Genomic DNA, 18,968 nt, shown 5'->3' with positions numbered 1-18,968 from the left:
GAATTCTCATGAAAAACTGGATCCTGGTTCCTATAAAGCCAGCCAGCTAGCTCTGCAATAGACTGAACTTTGGGAGGGGAGTACCTATTTTATTAGGCAGAAAAGGTAACCATTAATAAGTGTAGACCCAGATTTGCATTGTATGATTTTGTTTTGTGTTGTAACCATTTGTTTCCATCACTCTCTCGTTTCGCGTTAAAGCTCTATTCTTTCTTAAACAAACCTACTTTTGTTTTATGTTTTAAGTGCTGTGCAGTGTACAGGAATGGTGGTTTAAGATAAAACTAGTAAACAGAGGATCTGAGATTTCTGTAAGTAGCCAGTATCAGGGGCTGCATATCACAGGGGAACAGTTCAAAGGGACTCAGGGACTGGGTGCACCTATTGTTAACCTGCAAGGAAAAGATAGGGCTGCCACAGCCCAGAGGAGAGTGCATGAAAGGTTGTTGGTGTTAGGGAGCTGACACCCAGTCAGACACAAGCAAGACTCCCTCACAATAGAGGCAGGCGGTAACAAGGTGAATCACAGGCCTGGGTGCTCCAAGAACAGCTATAAGGATAAGGGTGCTTATATTGGTATATCTTATTTCTGTAAATTTACAACATAACTGTGTCCATGCTAGCGGGCTGTACTGTTTTAATTGTATTGGTTTCTAAACTGATAGAGTTGAAGATTTTAAATATATACACACACACACACACACACACACACACACACACACAACCAACCAACCAACCCCTAGCTTCTACAACTAGGAGTTTCCAACAATAACAACTTTATAGAAAGTTTAATTAAAGTTGTATCAAATTAAACAGACAGGACTACTCAGTTTGAGGAAAAAAATGTTTTGAATGTACTATCTTTCCCCATATCCTGTGATTATTTCTAATTTAGCAAAGTAATGTTAGCATTTAAATATCTATTTACAAAGCAATAATCCTTTTTCATCCATTAGTGGTTCTATCACATCTTTAAAATGGAAAAAAGGCCTTCAGAATCAGAGCAAAGGTTCGTGCACAATTTCATAAGAATAATGATAAGTGAACAGAGGATTCCCTGCCTACAGAATAGCCCTGTGCTCTCCTCCTTTATGAGAATGTATGGAAGAAAACAATCAGTCCTCAAACCCAAAGGTCCCAGCAAATTCGAAAGCAGAAGAATCTGAATAGGTTAAGGTCTGGGAAAAACCCAGGCTTCAACTCCACACACAGATCACGGACCACAGCTTAACCTACTACAGAGACAATCCCCCTGCATTTATCTCCAACCCTTTTGACCTCAAGCCTCCTTCTACAGCAAATACACTGTGTTCCGACTCCTTTAATGGGGGACAGAAGAACATAGAGAAGGAATTCTGCTTTAATCAGCATTAATTTTGCTCCTTTTCCACTATGCTGGGTGAGCATTCTCTTTGGGAAACACAGTACAGAGTGGCTACCCCTAGGATCCTCTGCTTCCACCATCACACCTTCTTTATCCACATGGCCCATGGACCATGCAGCTATTTTGTGAATAACACATAGCCAGCTAAGCCAAACCGGAGGAGAGGAAGGAGGGAGAAAATGTGTAATTGACTTTTCCCCTGGTAATTTCTTCTGTGGGTTTGCTCCCCTTTGCAAATCACAGGGTAACAAAAATCAAATAATAATAAGAGGCGCAAAACAAGTTTCTCTCTAGAACCTTTATGAGTGTTCAAGTGTTTTAGAGAGAGCATTCTAAATTCCAAGGCATATCCTGAATGCGAAATCCAAATGGGAACTGTTTTTCACTAGGCTTCCAACCAAGTTTTTTGGTCCCAAGTTTGTGACTTCCCTGCCAAAGATCTGGATAGTGATAATCTGGCCACCCCACCACTTGGCCACCTAAATACTGAAACAATGTGGCTCACTTGTCAAGAGAGAAGCTGCTCTTTCCTTATGTTCTCTTGGTCAGTCATAAAATACTTCTTTTAAAATGAACAGCACCCCCCAAAACCAACATGGTTTCTGAAGCCAAATATTAAATGTCTAAATAATATTATCCAAATGAACTGCCACGCAAGCTGTGAGACAGAGATAAAGATGACAAAAGAGGATACATGAGAAGAAAATAGCAATGGGTTGCAAAGCAAGACAACAAGGAAGTCTTTCAATTTGTCTAACACAAGACATGCAAGTCTGAAGGCCACTCTATCACCAAGGAGTCATGGGAGCAAATAAATAAGATGAAGAGTTTCCAAAAGAATTTAATTTCCTTGCAACAGCCTTCACTGAGGAAGAGGAGTAAGAAGTTACCACCCCAAGGTTACATTTTGCAACTAATCAAGGCATAATCCTGTCAGATTTTGAGTTCTAAGGAAAGTGTCATAAATCTCCAAGGGCAAAGAGTATTCAACAGAGCTGTAAAAGAAAATAATAAAAATTATTACGTAGCAGAGCTAGAAAATCAGGACCCCAGTTCTGCACATGGAATTCCCACTGCAGGACTGGATCCACGTAATATAACCTTACAAATATTTCTGAAGATTGCTGCCATCATAGAATATCAGGGTTGGAAGGGACCTCAGGAGGTCAACTAGTCCAACCCCCTGCTCAAAGCAGGACCAATCCCCAATTTTTGCCCCAGATCCCTAAATGACCCCCTCAAGGATTGAACTCACAACCGTGAGTTTAGCAGGCCAATGCTCAAACCACTGAGCTATCCCTTCCCCACTCATACCAGCTGCCTTTTTATTTATTTATTTAATGAATTACACGTTAATAAGATTCACTTCAGCATTAGGGAAGTTAGCTGACTGCATCATTAAAGGGAGATTAACAAAACACTTAGATAAGGACAAACTAGCACATCTTCAGATGTCAAAATGCAGAGGAGGAGAAACTGGTGAGCAATCTTGAACAAAGACAGTCCAGAATTCTTGGTTTCTGGAATCAGAAAGTCCTAAGATCAAAAAGCAGTGGTGACAGAACCGCAAACAGCATATTCTCAAGATGGACAGAAGTGGATAGCAGGACACCTTAAGGATCAGTGATTTTCTATATATCTCTTAAGAATCGGGGGGGGGGGGGGGGGATAAATTAGGCTTCAGCAGGTAGATTTTGCAGAAAAAACTAATTTTTAGGATAATTATGGACATTTCTGAATAACATATCCAAACCTAATCAAAAGATGCATAGGATGTTGTTCCTGCCATTCCACATTGTGCCCAGCCCTCCCTCCTCCACCTAGCGCATGTGATCACATTTTAGAAAAGAGACCTACATGTGAAGGTGTACCTCCTCTGATAGCTGCGGTGGCTCCTGCTATTTACCATCCCAACCCCTGGGGTTGATTCTCCCCATCAGAAGAGGGAAGAATGCTCAGCTTTCTACATCATATCAAATGATTGGTCTAGGCCACCAGCTAGCCTGTCTGATCCACAAGGGACTATTTTCCAATAATCTCACTACTGATTTTTCTACAATTTAAGTAATAAAACTCATCTTCCTGGACCCCAGCAGCTCCAAAGGCTAGGCAATAGTTAGGTAGTCTGGGGAGAGAGATGCAATTCTTCTCTTCTTGCACAAGGGACCTATGTACATAGCATTATCAATTATATATAAATTACATATGGACTGAAAGAAAAGCTGGCCACCTCAGAATGTGAAACAGAGGCGTGTAAATCTCACAGTCAGAATAACTGTATAAAAATACTTTTGAAGAAGGAATCCTGCTAAGTATATGTGAAAGATATTTTCCTAAGGTAAGTTCAAAACAAAAAAAGTGACTATATCAGGTTTAAATTTTCAAGAGACACTCAGTGGTGGGCATATGTGTACACAAGAATCTTTTTATGTGAATTTAAAACAGTAAAACAACTAATCTCCAGAATCTGGGGGGTGATATTATGATCAATACATATTTTTTTTGCTGGAAAACATGTTTATTCTCCTTTCTGTTAGTTCAAGTTAGATTAAATAAACCACTCTCTATAAAGTATCATTCATATCAATTAAATGTATAGTCATTGACTCTAATAAGCATCTCATCCATCTTAGTTTTGGTATTTCTAAAAGTGAGTGTGGCAACTCAACCCACTAATTAAGAGTCATTAAAGTGACTCAGAGTCAAAACACAATTTAGAAAGGAAAAAGAACACTACTGTGGCCTCCCAGTTCCTTGGAGCTACATTAAGAGAAATCTGTGAACACACAAGTTTATTTTTTTCCCCTTTTAGTTATCCATTCAAGGGACTTTTTTCAAATCAGTCAAAATTATCTCAGACACTATTAACACAAATTAGCACATCTGATTAACCCAAGGCGCTGAACAGTACAATCCTAAATTTACAGGAAGATGGATATTCTAATAGGTCTTTTCCATCTCTAACTTCTGTGTGAAAGGGCATGTGTCTGTTTGGTACGTAAATATCTCCAGGGAATTTTAAGAGTTTTGATTAGAAGACAGTACAATTAGGACATTACATTTCTTTGTTGTCCTATTGCATCTTGTCTAGCACCAATTCCTTCTAAGTGTTGGGAATATTTCCTATTTATGTTAAAGGACTGAAAGCCAAATACAGCCTAGAACCATATATGTTATGATCTGTGAGAAAGGACTGTATGTCTATAAATATTAGCTTCTATAGCTAAATATTTACCATTGCTTTTATTCGTTGTACTACTTCCATGAATGGTCTGCATGTTTTTTTCATCCATCTGGAAGTTAATGAAAATAAAAAGAGAGGACAGGAGAAGAAAAAACAAAAACAAACCAACTATCTTCACAGAACTGAACTTGATGTGGAATCAGGGATGTTGTCTACAGAGAGCTGGTCACTCAATACATCACATATAAAAATATCATTTTGATACAGTGCCCTGCTGTGCAGACACAGATCTTCAAACTACTGGAAAATAAGTCTTCAGGTTTTGGTGAAGGAAACAAAACAAGGGTAGAAAAGCACAAATTTTGCTTATTCAGGGCCTGATCCTTCAGCACTTACTCATGTAAGTTATTTTACTCACATTAATAGACCTGTTGAAAACAATGGAACTACTCAAGCATCATAAGTATATGCAGAATCAAGGCCTTTGGCAAAACTATTTTTTTAATGGAGAGTTTAACTGAAGTATAGGATAAGGGCCTGACCCAGCTCCCTTTGAAGTCAATTAAACACTCCTACCAACTCTCTGAGAGCTCAGTCCAACTCCAGTTAGAATAAATATTTATTACTGAATACTTAGTGTTTCCTCATTTGCTGAGCCTAAAGTGGAAGTCACCCTGAAAGAAAGAACAATTAACACGCTTGCTTTGAGCTCACATCGAAACAGCCACTCCAAATAGATTCTTTTTCCAATGAAGGCCTTCTGCCCCCATCCATAACCCTCTTTAGAAAACTGTTTTGCATTAGACACAGCCAGATTATTCTTTTCTGTGCTTGAAGAAAGGAAAGGTGTCTCAAAGTTTGGGAAACTCTAGCTTCACAGGTACCCCATTACCGGCTCTTGAAAGGGACAGAAAAATGATATCAGAAGGATCCATGACAGATGGGAAAGGAACAGTTAAGCAAGACCAGAAGATTTGTAAATATTATAGAAATCATGATAGGAAGAGGTGATCTTATCTTACGAATTATTACAGAAAGAAAGATGAATGAGAGATTTGGCAACAAAATCTATTGGGTGGCCTATATTTTTATAGGTTTCAGAGTAACAGCCGTGTTAGTCTGTATTCGTAAAAAGAAAAAAGAAAAGAAGTACTTGTGGCACCTTAGAGACTAACCAGTTTATTTGAGCATGAGCTTTCGTGAGCTACAGCTCACTTCATCGGATGCATAGCATATCGTGGAAACTGCAGAAGACATTATATACACACAGAGACCATGAAACAAAACTTCCTCCAGCAGGAGAGTGGGGTGGGAGGAAGTTTTGTTTCATGGTCTCTGTGTGTATATAATGTCTTCTGCAGTTTCCACGATATGCTATGCATCCGATGAAGTGAGCTGTAGCTCACGAAAGCTCATGCTCAAATAAACTGGTTAGTCTCTAAGGTGCCACAAGTACTTCTTTTCTTTTTTCTTTTTACTATATTTTTATGTAATACCTATCAAGTTTCTAATACTGCCCCCACTGCTATGGTATCCAAGCACTGATCAGAATGATTCCTGTACCCATAAAAAAATCCTCTTTGGAGAAAATGTATCTGCAACACAAAGAGCCTTGGTGCTTAAAGCAATTTTGTGTCAGAAAAAACAAGACAGAGCTGCAATTGTAGGACCTAGGAAGTCAGATGCCTTGGACGGGGGCTTCCAAATGGAAAGGAGGAAATCCCCTCACTCCTTTTTTTGGCATTTCCTTCCCACTCCTTTCAGGTAGCCAGGTTATGTCTCGTGGGAAAGGACCTTGACTGGACTACATCTGGCACATTATAACTGATTGAATCTTGGCAGGCATCAGATCCTGGGCCAAGGGCTATCCCTGGACCAAGGTAACTGTGCCACAGCTACTGAACTGTGAGGTTTTGGGTTTTTTAAATGATTTAAAATATTTTCAGAAATAATTAAAAATACCACAGGATAAAACCCGTAGAGAGCCAATACAAAACAATTGTGATGAGACAACAGCGCCACACATGAAATCAGTGGACAGGAATGAGAGGAGAAAATTTCAGAGAGAAATGGGAGGTAATATACCAGGAAAAGAATGTGTATATAGCATATAAAGTGAAGCAACTGTATTTGTCCCTAGATATTTCAGCTCTTGTTCTTGCCCACTGGATTAAGGTATTGTGTTGTTCAGAGTGAAAACATTAGCTTTGGTTCTTGATTTAAATCTCAATCTTCTCTAATTAAGCAGTTTCCACTGTATGTATATTTCGATGCCCTCTCCACTTGTTTCTTCCTATTGTGGCAGTGAGAGATTTAAAACCTGGGGGGGGGGGGAGCAGATAGTCACAGGGGGGAAAATGAGCACAGCTGCATTTACTTCAGGCTGATTTATACCACCTGAAGATATGGACCATGGAGTTTGAAGCCTGTTAGCGAAGACTTGGCACATCTTTTTCTCTCAGCATCAGATGGGTTTTCACAATTTCATATTAACTATCGTTAATATCCAAGAATATTTATACACTTAATAGTGTTAATAAACACTAGGTTCCCACCCATCCCCCCCAAAAAAACTAGCTGAACTGTGCCAGTCCATTAGCCACAATATTTAACAGGACACCCCTCTCAATATAGGTTAGGACGGTGACTGCTGCTTCCTCATATGACCTATGGGTGTCTCCTCAATGGTTTTGCAACCCACACCCTATCCCCTGCACACATATGGCGCAGATACACTATTTACTTCCTAAAAACCCCTGAACAAGGTGAAGGCATGTCAGTGTAAAAAAACGCATAGCCATTTTTGAATCAGATATCATATCATTTTTACCCACTGCTGGGGATGGACCCTGAACATGCCTTCATGCCAGTTTTGCCTACTAGTGTCACCAGCATCCAACATCTGGCTGAATAATCCTTTTCTACTGGAAATAATTCACTGTCCTTTTCTATCGTACAACAATAGATAGCAGCCCTCAGGAGTAGGCCTGGTAATTTATTTCTGGTCAAAAACTAGTTCCTTCCTGCTACTCCCTATTTAATGACTACTAGGTCAAAGAAACAAGTCCTCCCCCAAAAGTTTTGTAGAGTTTTGTTAGCATGTTTGATGAGAAAGGTGGAAGAATGGCAAACTATACTAGTGAGTGAATTATAACAGGCTTTCTACTCTCTTAGTTTCAAAGGCCCATGCTGTCAAAAGCTGAATCAGACATCATCCTGGAAATTCAGAAATGACAACACTTTCAAGTTGCTGTTAACACCAAAGTTAAAGCATTAAACAGGACTACCTGTATCCTATTAACTCTTAGGTTTTATATCAAAATGTGGCTAACACCACTTACCCTTCATTGTAAAGCACTTTGAGATCCATTAATGAAATGCACTATAACAAGTGCATTATTTATTATTGTGGAATTTCACTTACCTACACTATATTTTCATGGAACTATGCAGTTCACAAGCATGTGTCTCCTATCAGCTATACTGAGCTTACCTGGGATGTCAGATGGTACACATCCTTTATATCTGTATGCAGCATTGGAGTGAAAACAATTCCTCGTGTCAAGCAATAGTTTTCACAGTCCTGTGATTTTTTATTTGGGGCAGGAAATGCTTAAAATAAGTTGTTTTGACTAACATTTCTCAATAAGTCTGCAAATCTATGTATGTGTTAACACAGGGTTTGCCTCTACACAACTGGCCTTTGGAATTCAGCAGGAAAACTGTTATATTTGGGGGTGTTAACCTGGAAGGGTAAACAGAAGTTGAATGTCTTTCCCAAGTTCATCTTGCAGGTGTGTAAAAGCTGAAGGAGGTATTATGATAAAGTTTACTCAAGGACAGTCTTTGGCACTCCCTACAGCTGCATTTGCATTGAAGCAACATGAATATTTTGTATCTTGCCTACAAACCCCCCCCCCCTTAATATTTTTTTTAAAGTAAAGGAATGGCAAGAACATGGACATTTGTTCCTGGAATCCGGATGGCTACCTAAAGGCACTCTCGATTTAAATATACCCTTAAGCAGAGCTGAACTGACCTGAATAAACATCGTTTTCAACTGTTGCAGGAAAACGTTGTCATCATACAACGTTTACCGGCGACAAGTTTGTATGATCAGGAGCCCCTGACCGAGCTGTAGCGAACAACACTTAAGTGCAGCAGCGCTGTCAAAGCAGAGCATTTGCAACGCAACATCTGTCAGAGACCAAGCGTAAGATTAAGGTCCAGCAAACTCTACAGAAGCGCCCCCCACCCCAGGTGTGGTTTCGGGCACACACAATTCCCCCGGGGGTCTCTCTGCGCTGGGAAGAGGGCAGGAATCTCAGCCCCTCCGTGTTGCTGGAGGGGATTTAACCCAACACAGGAGTGAGCAAGAAATCGCAGTTCAAAACGTGCCCGGGGCCTCTGTGCTGCCGGCCCCAGGGTATGTAGCTGGGGCACGGCCGGGATCGGCAGGAGGGAGGGGAGGGTCTGTCCAGCAGCGAGAAGAGCCCGGAGTGTCACTTACCGCGGCTGCCCGCAGGAGCGGAGCGTCCCCCCTCGGCCCGCGGCTCCAGGCGGCGGGGAAGTCCGGCGGGGTCCGGAGGTGGCCGCGGGTTGGGCCGCTCAAGGCGAGCAAGGTGCCCAGCAGGAAGGCGGCCGCCGCGCAGCCCAGGTAGAGGGCCAGCCGCAGCCGCAGCAGCAGCAGGGCCAGGCACGGTTGCCCCCCGTCCCCCGCCTCCGCCCGCCCCAGGTGGAACAGGGACACCGCCAGCAGCCCCAGCCCGGCCGCCAGCATCAGGCGGGACGAGCCGGGATCCTCCTCCTCTTCCTCGTCGTCCGCCTCCTCCTCCCCGCCGGCGACGGCGGCTGCCGCTGGGGCGCTGCTGCGGCAGGACTGGCCGCCGGGGCTGCGCGCTCCCGGGGCGCCGGAGACTGCGGCGCCCGCCGACTCGGGCTGCCCGCCGCTGCTGCTGCTGCTGCCGCTAGTGGTGTCGGCATCGGGGAACATGCTGCTCCTGGCGCTGCTGGAAACAAGCGCATCTCCCGCCCCAGCGGCCCCCTCGGAAGGTCGCCTCTCCCCGAGCCCCGCGGCTGCTGGCACCGCACCGGCAGGAGAGGGAGCCGGGGCTCATGCCCGGCAGCACGGGAGGGGAGGGGAGAGGAGAGAGGCCGGTCACTTCCTCGCCAGCCCTCCCCGCCAACTCCGGCTGCTGCTCTGCTCCTCCTCCCCGCTAGTGGCCCGGCGCTCGGTGGGAGCAGGGGGAGGCCGCGCCGTGCCCGCGCCTGTCCAGCAGGGGGAGGAGAAGGAGGCGCCTGAGTGACAGCTGCCTCCTTATTGTCACACCATTAATTATCATCATAAGGTTATAAAACAAAACATAACTATATCACTAATAATGTGTTTTTAAAAGGTTACACACTGTAAAAGGCAATCCCTGCCCTAAAGGGTTTATAATCTAAGCCCTGATTTTACAAAGATGCACATGCTTAAATTGCAGCAAGGGCAGTTTAGGTTGGACATTAGGAAAAATTTAGGAACCATCAAGATAGTTAAGCACTGGAGTAAATTGCCTAGGGAAATTGTGGAATCTCTGTTTTACATTTTTAAGAGCAGGTTAGATAAACACGTAGGAGCTGACTCTGTGGGTGCTCCCTGGAGCACCCACGGAAAAAAATTAGTGACTGCTAAGCACACACTGGCAGCCAGCTCACTCTCTTCCCCCACCCCAGCACCTCCTGTCAGCTGGCTGCCCTGCTGATCAACTATTCCCCTTCCTTCCCAGCACCTCCTGCTCACCGGGATCAGCTTGAGGGGGAGGAGCAGGGACAGAGCAGGGGGGGAGGGCAGAACTAGGCAGGAAGAGGCAAAGTGGGGTGCAGTGGGGGCAGGGGCTTGTGAGAAGGGGTGGGGGCAGGGCCTGGGCAGAGTGGAGCAGGAAGAGGTCTGGCAGGGGTGGGGTCTTGGGGGAAAGGAGGGGGGGGCTGGGGAAGAGTCCAGGATTAAGTACCCCTGGGGCCTGGAGGAAGCCGGAGCCTGTGGATAAACACCTGTCAGGGATGGTCTAGATAATACTTAGTCCTGCCTTGAGTGCAGTCCTACCTTTCTGTGATTCTAAAATACTGTGAAGAAGGGTGAAATCAGCTGTGAGTTTATGGTACAATGCACTAACAGAAAGAGAGTCAATGAAGACAGGAAACACTTGGTCAAAAAGGGATCATGGCGACTCCAGTCAGCACCGCAGACCGGGCTGTTAAAAGGCCGGTCGGCAATGCTGCGGGGCTAAGGTAGGCTAGTCCCTACCTGTCCTGGTACCACACTGCACCCTGGAAGCAGCCAGCAGGTCTGGCTTCTAGGTGGGGGGCGCCAAGGGGCTCCGCACGCTGCCCCTGCCTCAAGCACTGGAGCTGTTCCTGGCCAATGGGAGCTGGGGGGGGGGGGGCTGTGCCTGCAGGCAATAGCAGCATACGGAAACTTCTGGCCCCCCTGCCTAGGCGCTGGACCTGCTGGCCAATTACAAGGCACAGCATGGAGCCAGGACAGGCAGTTGCGTCGCTGACCAGGAGCCACCCAAGGTAAGCCTGTGCCCTGAGCCCCAACTCCCTGCCCCAGCCCTGAGCCCCCCCCAACCTGGAGCTCCCTCCTGTACCCCAAACCCCTCATCCCCAGCCCCACCCCAAAGCCTGCATCCCAGCCCAGAGCCCTCACCCCCTCCTGCACCCCAACCCCCTGCCTCAAAACGCAGCCCCCTCCTGCACTCCAAATCCCTCAACCCCATCCTGGAGCCCCCTCCTACACCCCAAACTCCTCATACCCAGCCCCACTCCAGAGCCCTCACCCCCTTCCGCATCCCAACCCCCTGCCCCAGCCCAGAGAAAGTGAGTAAGGGTGGGGAAAGCGAGCTACAGAGGGGGGAGGAATGTAGGGAGTGGGGGCGGGGCAGAGGGCGTGGCCTCAGGGAAGGGGCGGGGCTAGGGTGTTCCATTTTGTGCTCTGGGAGAGTTGGCGCACAGGCCGTATTGCCCAGTCTGGTCCCGCACTATGGCCACGCAGTGTTTACACAGCGCCAGTGCCCGCGAGCGCCCCCATCGGCCAGGCCCTCCGCTCCCCTCCCCCGGCAGGGCGCCCGGGGCCCGGCTTGGCGGCGCGTTGCCAAGGGCGGGGCTGCTCTGCCCTAGCGGTCCTCACTCTCCCCACCCCCGAGGTAGCGGTAAGGGGGCTCGAGGCCGCCCCCTGGCGCCCAGAGAGCGGGAGCTCCACCCCCTCCCCGGCGACGCAGGGGCCGGGCTTGTTGCTGGCGCCTGGGCGAAAGGCGCGGGGGCCCAGAGCCGAGCTGCTGCGGCGCAGCCATCTCCGTGAGTTTCCGCCCGCGGGGCCCGGGCCGGGGGGAGGAGGCTGCTGGGCACCGTCTGCCCGGCGCTACTGGTGGCTCCTGCTGTGCCCACAGCAAAGCTCAGCCCCGGGGTAAGGGCGATGGGAGCGTAGCCCCTGCCCGGGGCACCCTGGCGTCAGTCTCCCGGAGGCGGCGAGGCTGCCCTGCCCGGAAAGGGGGCGGCCCTAGCGGCGGTGTGGGATGGTAAACCTGCCGCCTGTGCGCCCCCCTCCCCTGAGCATCCTCGCCGGTGCCCGCGGCTAGAGCCCCCGCGAGTTTTCCCCGGGGGCCCACGCCTGTCTGCGCTCCGCCTCCTCGCTCTCCCCCGGTCCCAGCCTCTCCCTCCCCCCTGTCCCTGGCCACATGCACACAGGCTGTTCCTCCGGGTGGGCATGCCCTGCCTGGGGCGAGCCATAGCTGCAGGCTGTGCTCTCCTCCAGCACCCCCGAGTGGGCAGTGGCCCTACAGGCAAAGGCACCGTGTAATTAGCAAGCCTTGGAAAACGGGAGATTTTAATTATACATTTTGTATTATATTTTAGTGAGGTTGCTTCCCCCTGCACCCTCCACAAGGATTTTATTGGTTTGCTTCTTGAGTCCCTGCCTGAGTGACACTTATGTAGGTGTCTGTTTAGTGTGGAGGTTGGTTGAGCTATATTTGGAGAGTTTCTGTTTGCCTTGAAAACCTGAATTAAATCAGAATTGAAATCAGATATTTCAATTAAATATCCATATTTACCAACTTTTTGTGTCTCCCCTTCCCCATCTGTGTTGATTAGCAAGGTATTTGTATGGAAATCAAAGCCCTTTCCTTTAGATAATGTGTCTTCCAACTACCTTATTCATTTAGTGGTACCTCAATTTAATATCTGTAACAGGATTGCTTGTGTGATAGTGGATTGTTTTGTGTCAACCACTGGATTGCAGTATTGCGGAATTAATTGGGCTAGAAAAAGAGATGGGAGTGATGGGATAGGAAATATAGAAGAGTGACATTTTAATAGCACTTAGTAAAATATTTTGTAAGCTGCTTATATGTAATGGAGCTTGGTCATTGGGTCTAAGTATTACACATTTGGCAAAAATGTCTTAACTCAGCAAACTAGAGCACAATTGTAACATAATACTTATGAATGACTTACTCCTGGTGAATTATACGATCTCAATAACGTTATATGTTTGGCCAACGTTTCTTAAGTGTCTTCCTCTGACTTCCTTGGAATTAAATAATTCTAGCCCTTTGTTTTACATAATTCTGTCTTCTTTGCTGTTATCAGTAGTAATACAAATCTGTATGACAACTTAACTACTCAAGTTTTGTGTGGGATCGGTAAACCCCTTTAAGTAAGGTGCAACTTGCTCAAACTTTGTATACGTTGAAAGTATGTATACTCTTTCTGCACCAAACAAAATAAAGAAGAACAATACAAATTGTGATCTTAGATAAGCATTGTTGGGCATCTCAGGGGATATTACATAATATACAGCAGTGCATACCACCCATATGAAGTATTGTCTATACATTCTCAAGGCCTGTTAAGAAAGCAATTATGGTTTAAATATGGTCAACATGGTTTGCATCCACCCAATAACTGTTCAATGGCACGTTGCATAATAGCACATAAGCCTTGCTAGAAGTTTTCCTCTTCAGTATGGTGCTCATAGATTCCTAGATATTAAGGTCAGAAGGGACCATTATGATCATCTAGTCTGACCTCCTGCACAATGCAGGCCACAGAATCTCACCCACCCACTCTTGCGATAAACCTCTCACCTATGTCTGAGCTACTGAAGTCCTCAAATCATGGTTTAAAGACTTCAAGGTGCTGAGAATCCTCCAGCAAGTGACCTGTGCCCCATGCTACAGAGGAAGGCGAAAACCCCCCAGGACCTCTTCCAGTCTGCCCTGGAGGAAAATTCCTTCCTGACCCCAAATATGGCGATCAGCTGAACCCTGAGCATGTGGGCAAGATTCACCAGCCAGATACCCAGGAAAGAATTCTCTGTAGTAACTCATTTCCCACCCCATCTAACATCCCTCACAGGCCATTGGGCCTATTTACCATAAGTAGTTAAAGATCAGTTAATTACCAAAATCATGTTATCCCATTATACCGTCTCCTCCATAAACTTATCGAGTTTAATCTTGAAGCCAAATAGGTCTTTTGCCCCCACTGCTTCCCTTGGAAGGCTATTCCAGAACTTCACTCCTCTGATGGTTAGAAACCTTTGTCTAATTTCCAAGTCTAAAATTCCCGATGGCCAGTTTATATCCAGAGTTTTGCTGAAACTGGCTTAATGGTAACATGTAAAGGGCTAATCACAGAACTGTTAGTCCTTTGTATCAGACAATCCACATCACAACATTAACTAGGGCCTTGGCTACACTTGGAGATGTACAGCACTGTGAGTTAAACCCGCCTTCGTACAGCTGAGTAGGGAAAGTGCTGGAGTCTGTCCACATTGCCACCTGCCAGCGCACTGTCGTGGCCACATTTGCGGCACTTGCAGCGGCATTGGGAGCGGTGCATTATGGGCAGATATCCCACAGAGCACCTCTTCCCATTCTGGTGTTGTGGGTTGTGGGAAGAGAGTGTGGGATGCGGAGCATTCTGGGTCCTGTCCCAACGCCCTGTGATGCATCGCTTCGCATCCCAGCAATCCCTGTGTTTCCGTCCACATTTGGCGCCATCTTTCAACGGTTTCTGTGCAGCGTGATCTGTGTTCCGTTTCGGTCTCTGGGAAATGGAGCCCGAACTGCTCAGGAGTATGCTGACGAATCTCGCCAGCACGTCATGTTTGTCAGTTGAGCTATTCCTTAAGATCCAAAGTGACAGTGAGGAGTCCGACGATGATATTGAGTCGCGTAACGGGTACGACACGAGATTGCTTGTGGCATTCACGGACATGCTCAGCACTGTGGAACGCCACTTTTGGGCTCAGAAAACAAGCACTGAGTGGTGGGATCACATCATCATGCAAGTCTGGGATGAACAGCAGTGGCTGCAGAACTTTTGGATGAGAAAAGCCACTTTCATGGGACTGTGTGAGGTGCTCGCCCCCACCCTGCGGCTCAAGGACATGAGTTTGAGAGTTGCCCTGATGGTGGAGAAACGGGTGGCTATTGCACTCTGGAAGCTGGCAACTCCAGACAGTTACCGATCAGTCGCGAACCAGTTTGGAATGGGAAAGTCGACCGTTGGACTTGTGTTGATGCAAGTTTGCAGGGCCATTAATCGCATCCTGCTCAGAAGAACGTGACTCTGGGTAACGTGCAGGACATTGTGGCTGGCTTTGCACAAATGGGTTTCCCTAACTGTGGAGGGGCGATAGATGGGACGCATATTCCTATTCTGGCACCACCCCACCTAGCCTTCGAGTACGTTAATCGGAATGGGTATTTCTATGTGGTTCTCCCGGCGCTTGTGGATCACTGTGCGCGTTTCATTGACATTAACGATGGCTGGCCCGGAAAGGTGCATGACGCGCGCATCTTTCGGAACACTGGCCTGTTGAGGAAGCTGCCGGGTGCTGTACCCTCTATAATATTTGTGAAGGGAAGGGTGAAATCTTCACTCAGGCATGGACCTCTGAGATTCAACACCTGGAGGCTGAATTTGCACAGCCAGAGAGCAGGGCTATTAAAGGGGGCCAGCACGGGGCTGCAAGGATTAGGGATGCCTTGAGGGAGCAATTTGAGGCTGAAAACCACCAGTAATGTCTGGTGCCCTGCATGGGAGTGAAGTGCAGGGAAGTTACTTTATGCAATAATAAAGAATGTTTTCAAAGCCAAAAAATCTATTTATTGAAAAGAAAATTCATTTATTGAAAAGAAACACAACTGCTTGGGAAACAGAAAGGGCAAGGGGGTGGGGTGGGGAACGGTTCAATCATAGATTTGCGTATGTCCTGTTCTCATATTCAGCCTTCCTGTCTGGAGTGCTGTGCAATGAGTGCTGCACTTCAGGATGCCTATAATTCAGGATGGGGGTTGAGTGCAGTGGGCGCAAGGGTTGTAGTTTTCAGGGCTGGGTAGTGAAGCTACAGGTGTTGGAGGCAGCTGCTGGCGATAAGAACCCGGATGTTGGGGAAAGTGGGTTGGAGGTGACATGAGGGCACAAGGGAAAGAGTTTTAGGACAATGGCTGTGGGAGGGAGGGCGGTAGTGCTCTGCCTGCATGGCTACGAGCGCCTGGATAGAGTCCGCTTGGCACTCCATGTTGCTTATCAGCCGATCCGTGCTTTACTGCCGGAGTTCCGTGCTTTGCTTGCGGGGCACTGCGTTTTCCTGGCGGATCCTGCTTTCGCTCTCCCTCCACTCCTGCGCTTTTTGATTCTCTTTAAGAGATTGCTGCATCACTTCTTGCAGCGTGTCTTCTTTGCTTTTTCGTGGCCTCTTCCCGAGTCTTTGCAGTCACTCAGCTGGTCATAACACGGACTGCTGAGATCTCAAGGTTGCATCTGTAAAGGCAAAATGCAACACTTAACAGAGGCAGCCTTGTTTATACCAGACAGAGTAATGATTCCCCCGAACTTAAGGACGGCACACACAGTCTACACAATAACATAATTTTCCCATCCCAAAGAGAGTGCACATAACCCACGGGAGCCCCAAAATGGTGAGTAAGCACAGGGTCAAGGGGGACTGATTGTTTCATGGCTGTACTGTCCTCTGGGTTTCTGTGCCTTGGGAAGAGCCAACAGCTGCAGGGAGCCGCTATACCGAACACAGTCCCAACGTTTTCCACAGGAGTCCGTCCTGGAAGATATCTCGCTGCTGAGGGTGACCTGGCAAGCAAGGGAGGGTCTTCTACTGCAATGCAGCTTCTGCCCTGGCCCATATGCAGCTTGCCTGTGTGCAGCAATGGTCCCCCCGCCCCTGGCAGCACAGTGGCAAGTACACGTTAGCCTAACTGGGACAAGGACCACGGTGGCTCTCCCAATAAACCTGCGCAAGCGCATTGCCCACGTTCTGGATGAGACTTTCGAAGAGATAACCAAGGCCGATTACCACAATGCGATAGAGCACGTCAATGCGCTATTCCGCATCTAGGCATGCGTGCAGCCCTAACCCTCCTCGCCCAAAGAGCCCGCACCGAAAAAATTCCTTCCGGGAAAAAAAAGCCACTTACCAGGAACCTGCTCTTCTGTTTGTCCTCCACCAAGTACCGGCTGCCGCGACTGGCTACCTTCCTCCTGGCTCAAGAAGAGCTCCTGGCTGCATGCCTCCAGGGATTCTGGGGTTTCTCCCCCCGCCCCAGCACCCTCATTCCTGCTTTCCTCCTCCTCCTCCCGCTCTGAAGTGTCCATGGTGGTGCTTGGAGTGGAGGTGGGGTCGCCCCCAAGTATCGCGTCCAGCTCTTTGTAGAATTGGAAGGTCACGGGGGGAGCACCTGAGCGGCCGTTTGCCTCACAGGTTTTGTGGTAGGCACTCCACAGCTCCTTCACTTTAATCCTGCACTGCAGTGCGTCCCAGTCATGGCCCCTTTCCCTCATGCCCCTTGATATCTGCCCGAAGGTATCGTAATTCCTACGGCTGGAGCGCAGCTTCCTCCCCCCAAACATTGATGAGGTCCAACAACTCTCCATTGCTCCATACTGGGGTTCGCCTGGTGCATGGAGGCATGGTCACCTGGAAAGATTTGCTGAGAGCACTCCATGCCTGGCTGAGCAAACAGGAAGGCGATTTTCAAAATTCCCAGAGAATTTAAAGGGCGGGTCTGACGGTTGGTCACCTGAGGCCAGGGTAGTAGAGTTCGAACTGATGACCAGAGTGGCTAGAACAGGCATTGTGGGATACTTCCGAATACTTCTGGAGGCCAATCAGAGCGCATTGGGCAGCCACACTGGTGCCGCAGCGCACCAGCGGTGGCGCAGCAAACTTTATTCCTCTGGGGAAGGTGGAGTACCAGCAGAGCTGTAGCTGCAGAGACACAGTGTTGTACGTGCTTGCCAGTGTGGACAGGGAGTGAGGTACAGCGCTCTGGGCGGCTTTATTGCGCTGTAACTCGCAAGTGTAGCCAAGCTCTAGGTAAACATTTGCAAGATGACTACATCCATTTACAGAAGGTAAATATGCATCTATATTTATTACATTTATTTTTTAAAAAAAAACTATAATTTAGTCACTCTTATGACATGTACAAAGTTATTATTTGGATAATGATGGATACAAAGATATATAAATAGTTCCATAAAGTGTCAGATGTATGTATCCATGAGAGCATACTACTCAGCAAGAGAAGTGTTTTTTTATGGAGTAAAAAAACAGAGCAATCTGTTTTAGCTATTTATTTTCAGTCTCTGTGGTCTGTTCTGATGCATATATAGGATGTTATACAGTTGGTGCAGACGTATGCTTTCATGAGAAATTAATCCCTTTTCCTGCAGAAAAGCCTTAAAATGCTAATGAATAACTAGGAAGAGTTGTCAATGGTGAAAGGGGCACTTTCCACCAAAAATGAAATTAATCAGACATGCTGCTTGTAAGGTAAGATGCACTGAAATGATTGTTATAGGTAGAAAATGCTTCTAATGTTTACTTGCTAGATGTTAGCTTCAGAATGGAGACTAGGAAATAAACTTCAGTTATTTGGATTGAGCTGTTGGAATGTTTCCCTGCGCTGCTGCCTGCCCCAGCCCCCGAGAACCCCATTTTCCCCATTTCCTTTTCTCTCTTCACATGTGTGCTTCCACACACATCCTAAGGTCTCCAGGAGTAGAGTTCCCTCGCTACGGACCTTACAAAACCTGCAGGTATGGGGACTGAAGAGATCATTCGTGGGATATAAAGAGGGCCATTCCTCTCCTTTGTTGTGTATTTCCTGAGGGATGCAGAATCCTCAGTGAATTTTAGGTGGCTCATTGCCCCCTCATTCATGAGTTTTAGGAGGTTCATCCTGACACACTCCGTCCCATGAGTCTTAGTAGGCTTTTTTTAGTCTTCTGAGCCTATTTGATTCATTAAAAGATTGACAGATCTAGAGAAGGTTGGGAAAGGGCTGCTATCTAATCCCATCTAAGGCTTAACGGGAAGAGCATTCAGAA

The 18,968-nt window shown here is 47.0% G+C and overlaps 2 protein-coding genes across 8 annotated transcripts in view; one reads left to right on the top strand and one right to left on the bottom strand.

Annotated features, from left to right (window-relative positions):
- Positions 1-9,755, bottom strand: part of SNX25 (sorting nexin 25) — a 161,569-nt gene extending 151,814 nt beyond the window's left edge. Inside the window, exon 1 of one of the 3 annotated variants that reach the window (XM_074951250.1) lies at positions 9,079-9,755. In XM_074951250.1, the coding sequence (XP_074807351.1) occupies positions 9,079-9,561 (483 nt within the window). In that variant the 5' untranslated portion in view covers positions 9,562-9,755. The remainder of the gene's footprint in view (positions 1-9,078) is intronic. The other 2 variants (XM_074951252.1, XM_074951251.1) reach the window with 2 other exon arrangements.
- Positions 9,756-11,004: 1,249 nt separating this feature from the next.
- CFAP97 (cilia and flagella associated protein 97) overlaps positions 11,005-18,968 on the top strand; it is a 51,475-nt gene continuing 43,511 nt past the window's right edge. For 2 of the 5 annotated variants that reach the window (XM_074951263.1, XM_074951258.1), the window contains exon 1: positions 11,781-11,906. The gene's annotated coding sequence lies outside the window, so the exon portion shown is untranslated. Of the gene's footprint in view, positions 11,127-11,780; positions 12,016-18,306; positions 18,412-18,968 lie in introns of those variants that run through there. The other 3 variants (XM_074951261.1, XM_074951260.1, XM_074951262.1) reach the window with 3 other exon arrangements.

This window comes from Natator depressus, chromosome 4 (assembly GCF_965152275.1).
Source record: "Natator depressus isolate rNatDep1 chromosome 4, rNatDep2.hap1, whole genome shotgun sequence".
In the NCBI taxonomy this organism is placed as follows: Eukaryota; Metazoa; Chordata; order Testudines; family Cheloniidae; genus Natator; species Natator depressus.
Note: the sequence above shows the minus strand (reverse complement) of the source record. Positions and strands in the feature narration are given on the sequence as shown.